Below are 15,626 nucleotides of genomic sequence, written 5' to 3' on the forward strand. Positions count from 1 at the left end.
TACTCTAGTGCCAATGGTCCATGCACTTTACTAGCACATCTTTCAGACTGTGGGAAGAAACCCAGAGGAAACCACGCATACATGAAAAATGTACAAACTCCACACAGTGACCCAAGCCGGGATTCAAACGCAGGTCCCTGGCACTGTGAGACAGCAATGCTAACCATTTTGCCATCGTGCTGTACTACTTCTCTCTCCCTGCCTGCCCACCACCACCCCCCCCCCCCCACGCCCTAACTTCTGTACTATATTGTTGCAATCTTGGATACATTTCATTCAGCCTCTTTATCTAATTAATTAATATAGGTGTAAATAGCTGAGGCCCAAGTGCTGATTGCTGCAGTACGATATTAGCTACAGTGTGTTGGCCTGGAAATGTCCCATTTATTCCTACTCTTTGTATTCTGTTCATTAACCAGTCTGTTCAGGCTAATGTATTATTTCAGTCTCATGAGCCCTAATTTTGTGTAATAACTTCTCGTGGTACATTACTGAATACTTCTTGAAAATTCAAATATGTTATGTAAGCATTTAACAGAAGGAAAAAAGAGAGGCAATACATACTTCATGGCACTGTTGTAGGAAGTGTGCAAAGGCAGAGAGACCTAGGGGTTCACGTGCTTGAATCTTTGAAGGTGATACAATATATTGAGTGTGAGCAGAAAAACATGTGGGTCTTGGGCTTCGTGAAGAGAGGTGTTGAGTACAAAAAGCAAAAGAGCTATACTTAACCTTTATAAACCTCTGGTTAGGCTACAATTGGAATATTGCGTCCAGTTCTGGCACCACCTTTTAGGAAAAATATGAGAGTCTTTGAACAGGTGCAGGGGAGATTTACCAGAATGGTGGATTTTAGCTGCCAGATTGGGTTGGAGAATTTGGTGGTATTCTTGGAACACAGAAGGTTGAGGAGAGATTTGAGAGAGCTGTGCAGAATGACATCAGGTTTAGATAAGGTGAACAAATAAATTCTGTTCCCATTAGCTGATGATACAAGGACCAATGAACAAAGATTTAAGATTTTGGGGAAAAAATGAGGGGGAACGTGAGTCAGAACTTTTTTATGTAACAGCTGGTAATGAGCTGGAATCTATTGTCTCTGAGAGTAGTCAAAGTGATGATGATTAATGATTCCAAAAGGAAATTGGGTGGGCATTTGAGGAATTAAATTTGCATAACTATGGGTTTAGAGTGGGGGAATGAGATTGACTCGATTTGTCTTCAGAGAACTGGCATGGACCCAGGGCAGAATGGCCACCTTCTGTGCCATAATAACTCTGACTACACTAGTTCCTCCTTATCCATTCTATTAGTTACATCCTCAAATTTATCAAAAGTGATTTCTTTCTTAAGTTCATGTTGATTCTGTTTAATCATATTTAATCATATGACTTTTGAAGCACCCTGTCACCATATTCTAACAGTAGCTTCTAGTGTTCTGTTTACTATTGATTTTAGGCTGGCGGGGCAAGAGATCCCATTTTCTCTTTTCCTTAAACAATAGGGTTATGTTATTTCCTTCCAATCATTGGGAATGGCCCTAAAATTGAAGGAATTCTGGAGGTTCAAAACCAATGCATTCACTATCAGTAGCTAACTTTTTTAAGATCCCTAGCACACAGGTTATCAGGTTCAGTGGGTTTGTTGCCATAAAGTCCCACTAATTTTTCCCATACTATTGTTCATTTTGATATCAATTTCTTATTCTCACTAAACTATTCATTCCCCATTATTTCAGAATGATTTTGTCTTCTATCTTGAAGCCAGATATTAAGTATTTGCTTGTCTCGACCATTTTCTTGTTTCCCATTACAATTTCACCCTTATCTGCCTTTAATGGGTCCACATTTACTTTCACTAATCTCTTCCTAGTTACAGACCTGTAGAAATGTTAACCATCGGTTATTGTACATGCTTTTTCCCCTTTCATTATCAATTTTTTTATCCCCGATTTGCTCAACTCAAAAGTCCTTCCAATCCTCAGGCTTACTACACTGTTTGGCAACTTTATAAGTCTCTTCCTTAACTCCTCTTGATGGCCATGGTTGAATCAAATTTTCTGGGAGTTCTTGTGCTGTAAAGAAATGCATTGTTTTTGCAAGTTATATATTAAGTTTTTTTCAATGTAGTATCTTACCCACTCAAATCTCATTGCCTTGTTCAGATATAAAACCCTGATTTTGGAATCACTTTCAAAGACTTCATTACAACAAGATTATTAAATAACACCTTCTCATTGCACAATACAAGATTCAAAATAACCAGTTCACTAGTTGGTTCCTCAATACACTGTCTAGTAAACTAACTTTTATATATTCTGTGAACTCATCCTCCACACTTCTGCAAAAGCTCATTGTAACATAATCTGAATGCTAAGACACCACTCCAAAATTGTATTAAAAACCTTGTTTTCTGTGAATTTCTTAACCAATGTTCAGTTTTATATTAAATACAAAGTGCTGGAAATACTCAGCAGGTCTAACAGTATCAGAGAAGATAAGATGTACTCAACTCAAAACATTCGCTCCGTTTCTCTTTCCGTGGATATTCCAGATCTATTGAGTATTTTTGGCAGCGTAAGCTTTTATTACTGTGTTCTAGCATGTGTAATATTTTGCTTTTGGTTCAATACTGCCTAGTAGTCAAACTATAAGATGTAATTTTATATACATGAATATATTTTCTGATTATAGTACAAGATTAGCCTTCCATTACTTCTGTAAGATCTATTTATTTAATCAGTTTAATCAGTTACGCTCTAGTTCACATCAGGATGATAATATAATATGATAGATTATAATCACCCTCTTTATTCATCCTGTGCTGAACTGCTTGTTCCAATTTTTTCCAATTATTTTACTGACTTATGCTGGGATGCAGTTCCCTGTTGAATGTAAACTTCTGGTATCTTATGCAAACAACATTTCTCATGTGCCTATCAATTGAGTGCTAATAAGATATTTAGGTGGCGTGAATCATAGCTGGACACAGTAGGATTCAATTTGGAGTAAGAACCTTGAGCTTTCCCCTTCTCAGCTGAGGAGGTCCTTTGGTTCAGTTGCAGGCAATCTTTGGCTAACTGTGGCTCTGGTTGCGTTTAGCCAGCTAAGATGAGAATAACTAAGATCTGAAACTGGGATCCCCTCATTCTTAAGGCTTAGAACTTAAGCTAATAATGTTAATTCTCTTTGACACAAATATCCTTGATTCCTGTTAACTTGAATGAAAATTAATTTATAAAAACAAATTATAATATCTTTATAAATGGTGTCAATTTCCATAAAAATCTTGAACTAAAGTTTATTTATTAATCACAAGTAAGGCTTACATTAACACTGCAATGAAGTTATTGTGGAAATCCCCTAGTCCCCACACTCTGGCACCTGTTCGGGTCAATGCACCTAACCAGTACAATTTTATGTAAGGACTGTGACGTTTGTAAGGAGATTGATGCCAGACAGCTCTTTGTCCTCTTTAATAGGTATCGCCAGATCCTGGAAAAAGCCTTGCAACTAACAGGAACTGAGCAACTGGAGGCTTTGAAGGCCTTTGTTGAGGCTAGTGAGTATTGTGCTTTAATATATTTATTGTGTACAAAATTCAGCAAAGATTGAATTATGTATTACGTACTTTGTTCTCTAATAATCCGAACAAAATATATCTGCACCACACCCTCCCAGTTTGAGATGGCTCTCTTTCCCTGTCCATTGACACCCCTCCTTCACGTTCAAACAGACAATCTTCTCATGCGCATCCCAGCTCAAAGTGACATTTTTCTCACCTTGTCCTCCTTTTCACCCTCCAACTGCAACTTGTCCCATCTCCACTCTCCCCACTTTGTGCAGCTCATCCCACCTACTGTTGAACAAAGTAATCCAATATGACTATGCTGTGGCAGGAACTTTCTCAATAATGTGAGGTATTGGGATTCCTGCAATGGTACCTTTGAAATCCATAAACTCTCCCACCAACAGGTTCATGGAAACATCACCATTAGCAAGTTCACCTCCAAGTCACACACAATCCTGATTGATTGACATCCTTCCATCTGTGAGAGATAAAATCCCACATAAGAGACTGTTAACTAAGGTAGTAGTCCAGAGAATTAAGGGCAAATGACATGGCTGGGAAATTGATTGAATGGCAGGTGACGCATAAGGTAGGGGTAATGAGTAGGTATTCAAATTGGCAGGATGCAACTAATGGTGTGTTAGGGCCTCAGTTGGAGTTAGGCCACAGATCAGCCGTGGTCTAATTAAATGCCAGAACGAGCTCAATGGGCTGAATGGTCTTCTCCTGTTCCTATGAATGCAGCCTCAGAATTAGGATGAGGTTGGATGAGATTAGCAGCTGTACTTGTTTTGATGACTGAGCAAGTTAGTTCTGGAAAAGTAAAGTCTGCCACACTTTGTCCCTTTCTCGTGGTGTAGGATGATCACTGCTTATGTGTTTTTTACCGGGCTGGCGTCTGCTATGGAGTTTCTAAAACCACACATCATGATAGTGATGAATGCCTGTCCACAGCTGGGGTCATCATTTGCATTGGTTTTCTGTTCAAGTTTCCCACTTATTGGGATTGATGCTAGAAAGATGGGAACTTAGGAAATAAGAACAGAAGTATTCAGATGCTCGAATCTGCTCCCCCAATCAATTAGGTCAAAGCTGACCTTCTAACCAAGTGTTATTTTCCACACTGTCCCCATATCCCTTGTTGTCTGTACTATCTAGAAATCTGTCGATTCTGTCTTCAGTGCACTAAATGACTGAGCTTCCATAGCCCTCTGGGGTAGAGAATGCCAAAGCTTTACCACCCTTTGAGTTTTTTAAATTCATTCACGGGATGTTGGATGAGCAATAAATGCTAACTAGGCCAACATTTATTGTTCATCCCTAATTGAGAGGTAGTGAGCTGCCTTCTTGAACCATTGCAGCCGATGTAGTGTAGATACATCCAGAATGTCAGGGAGGGAATTCAACGATTTTGACCCAGCGACAATGAAGGAACAACTCTACTTCCAAGTCAGGATGGTGAGTGGAAACTTCCAGATGGTGGTGTTGCCATGAGTTTGCTGCCTTTGTCCTTCAAGATGAAAGTGGTCATGGGTTTGAAAGTTGCTGACTACAGAGGCTTGGTGAGATCCTGAAGTGAATTTTATAGATTATACACACTGAATGAGCAGTAATTTCTTTCAACTAAATGTTGGGAAGATTGAAGCCATTGTTTTCAGTCCCCTACTTGTTGACTCCATTCATGACTGACTTAAATAAATAAATTTATTTACTCCAGTTGGTCTACATTTTTTTAAACCAAGTATTTCCAACAAATGTGAAGTTTGGACAACAGTCTTTCAGTGAAAATTTGTATAAAAATCAGTCAACCATGTGGATATTGGATTGACTGTATTTAAATATCTGGTGACAGTAGTAAAGGGTCTCAATTATGAATACAATGCAGAATTAAACTGCTTTTGACTTGTTATAACCCAATGACAACATTGCCTTATTAAAAATTAGAAATTATTTTTGTTTCTCATCAAATACATTAAATTGTCCTATATGATTTTGCGATACATTACACTGAACAGAATGTCTAATTCTGTTAAAAGCTCAGGTTTGGAAAGTTGATTTATCTGCTTAATAAATGTAGCCATGATTAATCATGTTTCAAGCTTTCAATTGAAAAGTTGTTGTCAAATGCCAGCTGCACTGTGTGTTGCGTTCAGGATAATAGACTCTTCTGTCATACTTATGATGATTTTGGATCTTTTCTATGCTTCTCTCTCAAGATTATTTTGGTTTTCTTGTCATAGATCATTATAAACAAGACCCATTTCCTTAATTCTCAACAGTGTCTGAACAAGTCCTGAGAACTAAAGTTACTTTTTCAATAACACCTGGAACAATGGACAGCATATAGTCTTCAAAAGTGTCACATGGTGTCATTTTGAGTTTAAAATACAAAATAAACTGCAAATTTGCCTAATTTAACATTAGTATGCATTTAGAGAAGGAATGCATTTTTTTCTCATAATCCTTTCTATGATATTTCAACCTTATGAAGGTTCTAATTGATTTAATTATCTTCTACTGACTCAACTTAATCAACACAGCCAGCTGTGTCTCCATCCTGTTCCTTGTTCTGACTTGTGTTGATTGTTATAACTGGCAGTCTGATTTAAAAAAAAATTGATTTCTGTATTGAATTGGACAAATGACATCTTCTGTGTTTCATCAAAGTACCATCAAACAATTTGCTTTGGATTCAGGGTTTTTTTTGCAGCTGGTGTCAAAAACTTGGCCTATTATAACAGGATTTAAAGGTATAGGCATGAAGCCAAACCTTAACAAAATGATACATTTTTGTCTGTGATCCATGTTAGAAGCTTACAGCAAATGATAGAAGATAAATTTGTATCTTTATCATGATAAATCCTTTATAAGTGAAGAATCTGATTTCCACCAAATTATATTTACAACATGCAGAAACAAAATGCAGGTGTCACTTTTCAGACAGTGAACAGAAATATTTACATTGATAATTGTGAATTATGTGTTTCAAGGAGTTTAACTCCTCTCACAATCCATAACGAAATCTAGCAGCTAGTGTCAATAAATTGTCAGCATTATATTATCTGTAGAAGACTTGTGATTTATTGTTTTCTTTTGTTTTCATACAGTGGTCAATGAAAATGTCAGTCTAGTGATTTCCCGGCAACTGCTGACTGACTTTTGCTCCCACCTACCAAATCTTCCAGATGGTACAGCCAAAGAAATCTATCACTTTACTTTGGAAAAGATCCAGCCTCGAGTCATTTCATTTGAAGAGCAGGTGAGGGCGTGGCAGGCAGTAAGCAGCAATATTTATTTTTGTTAAAGTAAATGTAGTTTGCTTTTTAATTGTGAAAATCTTTAATTGATTTATTTTCTTTGAACCATATAAAACAAACAAAAGCCCACAATATTTTTTGAATTTCCTTGTTCTGTGTTATTATGAATAAATTGTAATGTGAAACACTCATCGAATCAATTGCGTTTTGATCCAAGCCTCTGAACAAAGTATGAAAACAAGAATGTGAAGCGTGAATATCCTCACAGTCTCTCAATTCAGAATGTATTAAAATACGTGGTTCAGGTAGAAAAGCTACGAATTTAGATGGCTTCCAGAATAAATGAAGCACAAAAATATCTTCCCATTCTGACCCAGTTCAAGTCAGCTGGAAATAACTTCTTATAATGCCTTAAGGACCTTAAGCTCATCCATCATTTTTTGTATGTTCTAAAACAGGACAATCCCACTTTTATTCTATTTTCAGTTATCTCCATTTAAATATTCCGTGGCTCACATACCCATAATCCAAAATCCATTATTATACTCTGAGCTGCCCTTTGTTGAGGATGATTAAATGGATGTTCCCAGTACAATACTTGAGAGAGTTACAACAGACAGTTTATATATTCAAATATATCCTTCAATTCTTCATTTACCATATTTACTAGCTTCGAGGCAGCACAGTGGTGTAGTACATATGCAGGCCCGGATTCCATTTCTGGCTTGGGCATTGTCTGTGTGGAGTTCACATGTTCTCCCTGTTTCTGTGTGGGTTTCCTCTGGGTGCTCCGGTTTCCTCCCACAGTCCAAAGATGTGCAGGTTAAGTGAATTGGCCAAGCTAAATTCTCCCTTAGGGTACCCGAACAGGCAGTGGAGTGTGGGGATTAGGGGATTTTCACAGTAACTTCATTGTAGTGTTAATGTAAATATACTTGTGACATACACTTTTTAACTTTAGCTGTCAGTTGAAAAGTATTTAAAATTTTAGTTCTTTTTTTGCCAATTTAGTGTCACTGTTTGTTGTTGCATGTGTGGATAGTGAATTGGGTGTGACAGTAAGTCTAGCAGTAAACATATCTATGCTGAGGTGGTATAACAGGTTGATATTCAAAAATACTGTGCTGTACAGTGGGGCATAACTGCAGTTTCCTATGGTGGGTGGGATTTTCCATGTAACCTGTTCTGTGTTTCGCAGAGGTGACCTGCCATTGGCAGGCAGTGGGATCTTCTGGACCCACCATTGCCAAAACGGTTTCCCATTGAATTCACCTCTTGCCACGGGTTTTGCCATCGGTGGAACCAGAAGATCCCACCAGCGTGAATGGCCGGAAAGTTCCAGCCAGTAAGTCCTGGGGGTGATGGCGAGGAGCACAACGTAGCTCCATTCAGGTGAATTGCTTGTTCTGCTTGAGTATTATATGTTACTTGGATCAAGGGTAGCATTTGTACAACCTTTGAAACAGATCCTATAATTTTATTTTTGATTGTGGATTGTTAAAGGGAAGCCGAATAAGAATATGAGCGATCTAGAAAAAAAACTCTAATTTCCCATGCAATAATATAAAATATTTTTTATATAAAAATGTCTATAACCTTAAAATGTGTTCAATGACAGCTCCTTCACTAATTACTAATCATTGACCTTTGTCTTATCATGAATTGTATTTATGGTTGTTGTGCTTAATCCTCAGGTGGCTTCTATAAGACAGCATCTAGCCACCATCTATGAGAAGGAAGAAGATTGGAGAAATGCTGCACAAGTTTTGGTGGGAATTCCACTAGAAACTGGACAAAAGTGTGTATTGAGTGGGTCTCCATTTTCCTTGAAATAGTGTGCCGTATTGTAGCTATTTTAAGCAAGGCGGTTGCTTTAAAAATGATTGTCCACAATTCATTGCACAAAGAAACATTTTAAATTTTCCCTTTAAAACAGAGATGATAGCAAATATTGAGTAGCTGATTTAGTTGGGCCCTTATCATTTTTGAGACAATTACATAGTCACAGATGACACATTTAGATCATTGAATATAAGCAATGATGCAGAAGAGTTGCTGCTTTATAGGAACATAAGAACTAGGAGCAGGAGTAGGCAATTCAGCCCCTTGAGTCTGCTCTGCATTCAATATGAACATGGCTAATCTCATCTTGGCCTCAATTCCATTTTCCTGCCCGTTCTGCATAACCCTTCATCCCATTACTAATTAAAAATCTGTCTCCTTAAGTTTACTCCACGTCCCTGGGATTCTGAGGTAATGATGAATTCCACAAATTCATTACCCAGAGAGAGAAATTGTTTCTCCTCATACTCAATCATCTCTGTTTTAAATCTGCTATCCCTTATCCTAGAACTGTGGCCTCTTATTCTAGCTTGACCCACAAAAGAAAGCATCTGCTCTACGCGTACTATATCAATACCTTCATTCATCTCATATACCTCAATTAGATCTCCTCTTATTCTTCTAAATCTAGAGAGTATAAGCCTAAACTGCTCAATCTGTCCTCGTATGACAAACCCCCAACTCTAGAATCAATCTAGTGAATTTCCGCTGAACTGCCTCTAATGCCACTACATTCTTTCTCAAACAAGAAGTTCAAAACTGCACACAGTTCATCAGATGTGATCTTACCATGCCTTGTATAGCTGCAGCAACAGTTCCTTACTTTTATACTGCATTTCTTTAGCTATAAATGCCAAAATTCCATTTGCTTCCCTGCTGTTCCTGCCTGTCGGTTTTCTGTGACTCATGCACAAGGACATCTAGATCCCTCTATACCAAAGCAGCCTGAAGTTTCTCTCCATTTAGGCAATAAGTTGCCACTCCATTTCTCTGATCAAAATGGACAACCTCACTCCCATTCACGTTAAACTCCATCTGCCACATTCTGGCCCACTCATCTAACTTACCTATATCTATTTGTAAATTTCTTATTTCCTCATTGCAACTTACTATCCCACATATTTTAGTGTCAGCTGCAAATTTGGTTATAGTATCTATCCCTGCATCCAAATCATTAATATAGATTATAAATAGTTGGGGAACGAGAACCAAACCTTGTGGCACCCCATTAGTTACATTTTGCCAACCAGAGAAAAAAATACTTGTCCCAGCCCTCTGCCTTCTATCAGTTAGCCAGTTTTCTATCCAAGCTAATAAATTACCCCTAACCCCATGTGTTGTTACCTTGTGAATTAACCTCCTGTGCAGCACCTTATCAAACACCTTCCTGAAGTCCAGATATATTACATCTACAGGATCCCCATTATCCACTTTGTTTGTTATATCTAAGAATAACTAGCAAATTAATCAAAATTCGATTACCCTTCATAAAACCCCGCTGACTGATGGATTGTGTTTTGACTTTCTAAATGTCCTGTTATTACTTCCTTAATAATGGATTTTAACCATTTCCCAACAACAGGTGTTAACTAACTGGTTTATTCTTTGCTACTTTCTGCCTCCCTCCGTTTGAATAAATGCATTACATTAGCATTTTTCCAATCCACTGGGACCTTTTCCTATATCCAGGGAATTTTGGAATATTACATCCAATGGATCTACTATCTCCACTGTCACTTCCTTTAATATCCTAGGATGTAGCCATCAGGCCCTGGGAACTTGTCTGCCTTCGAATACTATTTGTTGAATAGTATTTCCCAATTGGTGATGGTTGTTCTAAATTCCTTCCTTTCTATTGCTTCTGCATTATTGAGATATACTTAGTGTCCTCCATCATGAAAACTAAGGCAAAATATTGATTTAATGCCTCCGCCATTTCTGTGTTCCCCACTATTAACTCCCTGGTGTCATTCTCCAGGAGACGAACATTCACTTTGCTACTCTCTTCCCTTTACATACTTATAGAAGCTTTTGCTATCCTTTTTGTATTTTGTGCTCGTTTTCGTTTCATAATTTACCTTTGCTATTTTTATTTCATTTTTAGTAACCCTTTGGGAAACTTTTAAAGATCAGCAATCTGCCAGCCTGCCACTGGTCTTTGCAATATAGTATGCCTTTATGTTGTTTTTAAAAGTCTTACTTAGTCATGGATGTTTTTTACCCTTTTACAATCTTTTTTCCTCTCTAGAATATGTTTCAGTTGTGAGGAATTGAATATCTCCTTAACTGCCGCAACTCATCAGCTATCCTACCTTTTAGCCATCCCGTCCAGTCCATTAAGGCCAAGTCTGTCCTCATGCCTACGTAATTACCTTTGTTTAACTCTAGAATGCGAGTGTGAGACTCCCAATTTCATGCCCTCAAACTGAATTTTAGATTCTATCATACTATGATCACTCTTCCCCAGAGGATCCTTAGCTATGAGATCATTACTTAATCTCTGCTCATTACACAATACCAAATCCAGAATATCCTGCTCCCTGGTTGGTTCCATGACACATTGCTTCGTGAAATAATCTCTAATACGTTCAATGAACTCTTCCTTGAGATCATCCTGGCCAATTTGATTAATCCAGTCCATTTGCATGTTAAAATCACCCATGACTATTGCCTTCCCAATATATACATCTTGTTTTTGCAGTGTACTCTGCTGCTCACTGTCTGCCTTCCCCTACCGGGGTTCTCTGGGCAACACCTCTTTTAGGAAGAGATTGGGTGGGCGACTGACCTGCGCTCAGCCTTCTGCCAGTGACATGCTGAAGCTATCCACAGGAAATTGTGTGAAATCAGCTCCGTATTGTCTCCTGATTGTCTCTCATTCCTTATTTGGCATGTTTTGGTGTCTCTTATGTCTCTTCTAATAATAACATGTCCAAGATAAAATCTCGGAGTGGGGAAACTGGCCTCTGTTTCCATCATTGCACAACATGGTTTTGCCTGAAATTGTCAGCTGCTTCCGATCTTTGGTTGAAACCATGCCTTAGAACCTACAACAGTTCAAATAACCTCTGACATGTTCTCCATTCTACCATTACCATCAAGCCAGGAGCCAGCCCTGGTTGAATGAGGAGTGCAGGAGAGCATGCCAGGAGCAGCACCAAGCATACCAAATAATGCAATGCTAACCTGCTGAAGCTACAAAACAAAATTACATCCATGCTAACCAACAGAGTACCATGCTACAGGTAAAGAGCTAAGTGATCCCACAACCAAATAAAGCTCTGCAATCTTGCCACATCCAATTGTGAATAGTGGTGCATAATTAATCAGCTAACTGAGGAGGAAACTCCAGAGATATTCCCATGTTAATAATGGGGGAGCCTAGCATATCAGTGCGAAAGACAAGGCTGAAACATTTGCAATCATTTTCAGCCAAATGTACTAAATGGATGATCCACCGCAGCCTCTTTCTGAGGTCTCCAGCACCCTTGATGCCAGTCTTAAGCCAACTTGATTCACCCTGCACAATGTTGGAAATGTAGCGTCAGGGCTTACCAAACTGTGGATCATGACCAAGAGTTTCAAGGCTGCTATGGTTGCTGAGAGCTCTGACTGATTCCTGCCAGCGGTAAAACCCCTTTAAATCCTCATGTTCTTCTGTTGGTGTATGTGGCCTAATAGACTGCTCTCTGAGGCCCGATTGCTGCAAAAGAAAATGTGTAAAAGGTGGGTGTTCATTATTTTTATAGGAAGCCTATTTCATCAGTAATCAGAATTATATTGTATCAATAATGAGGATCCTATTATATCAACACAGAGTCCTATTACATTAATAGTTAGGTTCTTCTTACTTGAAGATTCAGTTTGCTACTATATTAATAACCAGGGCACCATTGCACCAAAAATCTCATGTCCATTGAATCAATGATCAGATCTTATTGCAAAAATAATGTGTATTGCACTAATAATGAGGAACTAAGTACATTAATTACACAGTTCCAAATACATTAATAATCAGCTGCATATTGTTCAATAATAAGGAAATTATTGCATCAACAATATGGGCACTAATGTATTAAATATCAGCATTATTTCAACTAATCAGTGTCACATTTCAGCTGAAGCCGTCTCACCTCTGTTTCCGCCCCCCACCGTCTCAACCCTGACTCCCCCACACACACCACTCATGCACTCTTTTCTACCTGCAAGTTGCACACATCCTGACTTGGAAATATATTGCCATCCCTTCATTGTCAATTGTTCAAAATCCTGGAACTCCTTCTCACCAGCACTGTGAAAAGGCTGCAACAGTTCCAGAATGGTTCTCAGGGGCAATTGTAAAGTTCACACCCCAAGAACAAATAAAAAGGAAATGTTGGTTGGAACCTTCAAAATAAAACTTGAAATTTACTGAATGTGCAGTAAATAAGGAAATGCACAATATTTACTTTGAGTTTAGTGTCCAAAGGAAATAAATTTTTATTTTAAATCCTGAATGTATGCTCATATTTTGCAATATATAAGGTTTTTTTGGTTTTAAGTTAAAAAATATTGTTTGTTTACTATTAAACCTTATTCTTTTTGAAGACAATATAATGTGGACTATAAACTGGATACCTATCTGAAAATTGCTCGTTTGTACCTGGAAGACGATGATCCTGTGCAGGCAGAAGCTTACATAAACCGGGCTTCTCTACTTCAAAATGAATCAACCAATGAACAGCTACAGATACATTACAAGGTAGATTGACGCTTTTGAAAAACAGTTGTTACTTACATGGATAAAGACTAGTGAAGCAATGTGAATGTTCCTACAGTATGAAGAATGCAGTAACTCTTGGTTATCTCAAATAAAAACATTAGCCTCAAGTTAAATACCCTATCTGATCTGAGTCAGCTGATTATAGCTAAGGGTGCAGTATGGGCATTACAACTGGAATCTTACCACTATTCAAGTGGTAAGATTCCAGTTGTAATGGAATTTGTAATGGAATTTGTAATGGAATTCCTGTGACAGGAATTTCCCATCTTGCTGTAGTGAACAAAGATTTGGCTACCTGCCAAATTCTCCAACTTTGCTGTAGTGGGAGTATGGTGTGAACAGCAGGTAAGATCGCGCTCTACATGTGTCTTAGAATCCTTGGATCAGAGAGGGGGAAAGTCAGTTAGAGTTCTTACAATTTCTTTTTCTGTTTTTAAAAGCTAATTGGCAGTCCTGTGACTGTTCACTCAGGTTTTTCAAAAAAAAGTAAACGTTACCGTCTTTTGAGTTAGGGTTTCATCCTGGGACCTTCCTGTCCTGTAGTAACATCAAATGGATTGTAATAATCTCTTCAAATATCTCACTTAGTTATAATTAAATTGCATTACTTTTAATTGTATTGTGTTTTGAGAACCACGTAATGACAAATGTACCGATAGAAAAAGATGTCCGACTAATTCTCTTAAAATTTGGAATTGTTCATTTAATTATTTGTGCTCACATTTTTAGTTTTTAATCATTATTCCACTGTATAGGTCATTTGCTTATAAACATATCACTATTCTTCAGTTCGCCATCCCTTAATAAAATATTTTGTATCACTGCAATTTAGTTTGTGGTAGACTCAGCTTCAAACTTTTTAATTCATTTTTTAATGTTAATCATAACCATTTTGATAACTAGTTTAGATATATGCTATCTAAAAAAGTAAAAAAATTCATGTTTATCACCTAGTCATTTTAAAACTTTACAATGGTTAAAAACTTTTATTTTCTGTACGTGAAATATTCTTCTATGATTTTGTCTTCAGGTGTGCTATGCTCGTGTCCTCGACTACAGAAGGAAATTTATCGAAGCCGCTCAGCGATATAATGAACTTTCGTACAAGTCTATAGTACATGAGACAGAGCGATTAGAGGCATTAAAGCATGCACTACACTGCACCATTCTAGCATCAGCAGGTAATACATTTATATTGTAGACCAGTACTACCAAGGCAGTGGATAGTTCTAGCAGCAATGTGGGCAATAACTATTAATTGAGTTGACTATTTTGGTTTGCAGTCCCAAGTTTGAACCAGCATGCTTATGGATTTGTTCGTGGACTAGAGTGCAATGTGCTAGCCTCCATTAATGGATAAGTACACTAATAAATTAACATTTGATGGTGTTCTAAAAAATTATAATTATTGTAGTGTAAATTTTCTCTCATTTTGATCCCTTTTTGAACTTCCTGGCTTCAAAATTTCTCCTGAATCAGTAACACAAAAATGATCTGAGATCCAGGCTCCTTCAAAGCTGATCTCAAATCTCTGTCCAGTAGTGAGCTCAGGAAGCATTTCCATAGAGAGATTTTGAAAAGAAATTGAAGCCTAAGATATGAATTTGACTGGTGGCTGGAAATCCAAGCATTATGGATAGAGCAATTAACTAGCTTCAGTAACAATATTTTGAAAGAATAACAAGAGATGTTGCATTTCATTGTCATGCTAACAATTTAGAAATACATACAATAAAAGCTTTGCTGTTTGATGTTAAAAGTTGACAATTCAAGTTGTTGCTACATTTGCATGTTTGTAAATGGCAAACCAATTGTTCAGTTCTGGAAGCACTTAACTTTGGTAAATAATTTTTTGAACCATTATTTATTCCAAATGTAAATGCATCAGATGAGATGACTTCCTGCAAAAGCCAAAATTTAGTGTCGAGCATATATTAGTTTTGTTATTTATTGAACTTTGGAACTGTTATCATCTTTCTGGTTTTGATTTTAATGTTATAGCAGAAAACTACAGAATTCTGTTGAAAATAAATTTTTTTAAGTGAATTTTGGGCAAATCGGAATTGATCCAAAAAGAGCCTTAGTAACTTTTGGAGCTATATGTGGAATATCGAATCCTGCAATAACAATCTTTGCATTTGCATTCAAATAAAACTTACCAACACTTGCTTGTCCAACTACACATAAATGTTGTG

General features: G+C 37.5%; 1 protein-coding gene across 4 annotated transcripts in view; it reads left to right on the plus strand.

Moving 5' to 3' along the window:
- cops4 (COP9 constitutive photomorphogenic homolog subunit 4 (Arabidopsis)) overlaps positions 1-15,626 on the plus strand; it is a 62,700-nt gene that overhangs the window by 9,312 nt on the left and 37,762 nt on the right. For all 4 annotated transcript variants that reach the window (XM_080190479.1, XM_080190489.1, XM_080190499.1 and 1 more), the window contains exons 2-6: positions 3,482-3,561; positions 6,678-6,829; positions 8,522-8,625; positions 13,257-13,410; positions 14,462-14,612. In XM_080190479.1, the coding sequence (XP_080046605.1) occupies positions 3,482-3,561; positions 6,678-6,829; positions 8,522-8,625; positions 13,257-13,410; positions 14,462-14,612 (641 nt within the window). The remainder of the gene's footprint in view (positions 1-3,481; positions 3,562-6,677; positions 6,830-8,521; positions 8,626-13,256; positions 13,411-14,461; positions 14,613-15,626) is intronic.

Source organism: Carcharhinus amblyrhynchos, chromosome 1 (assembly GCF_965287045.1).
Source record: "Carcharhinus amblyrhynchos chromosome 1, sCarAmb.v2.hapA, whole genome shotgun sequence".
Taxonomy (NCBI): domain Eukaryota; kingdom Metazoa; phylum Chordata; class Chondrichthyes; order Carcharhiniformes; family Carcharhinidae; genus Carcharhinus; species Carcharhinus amblyrhynchos.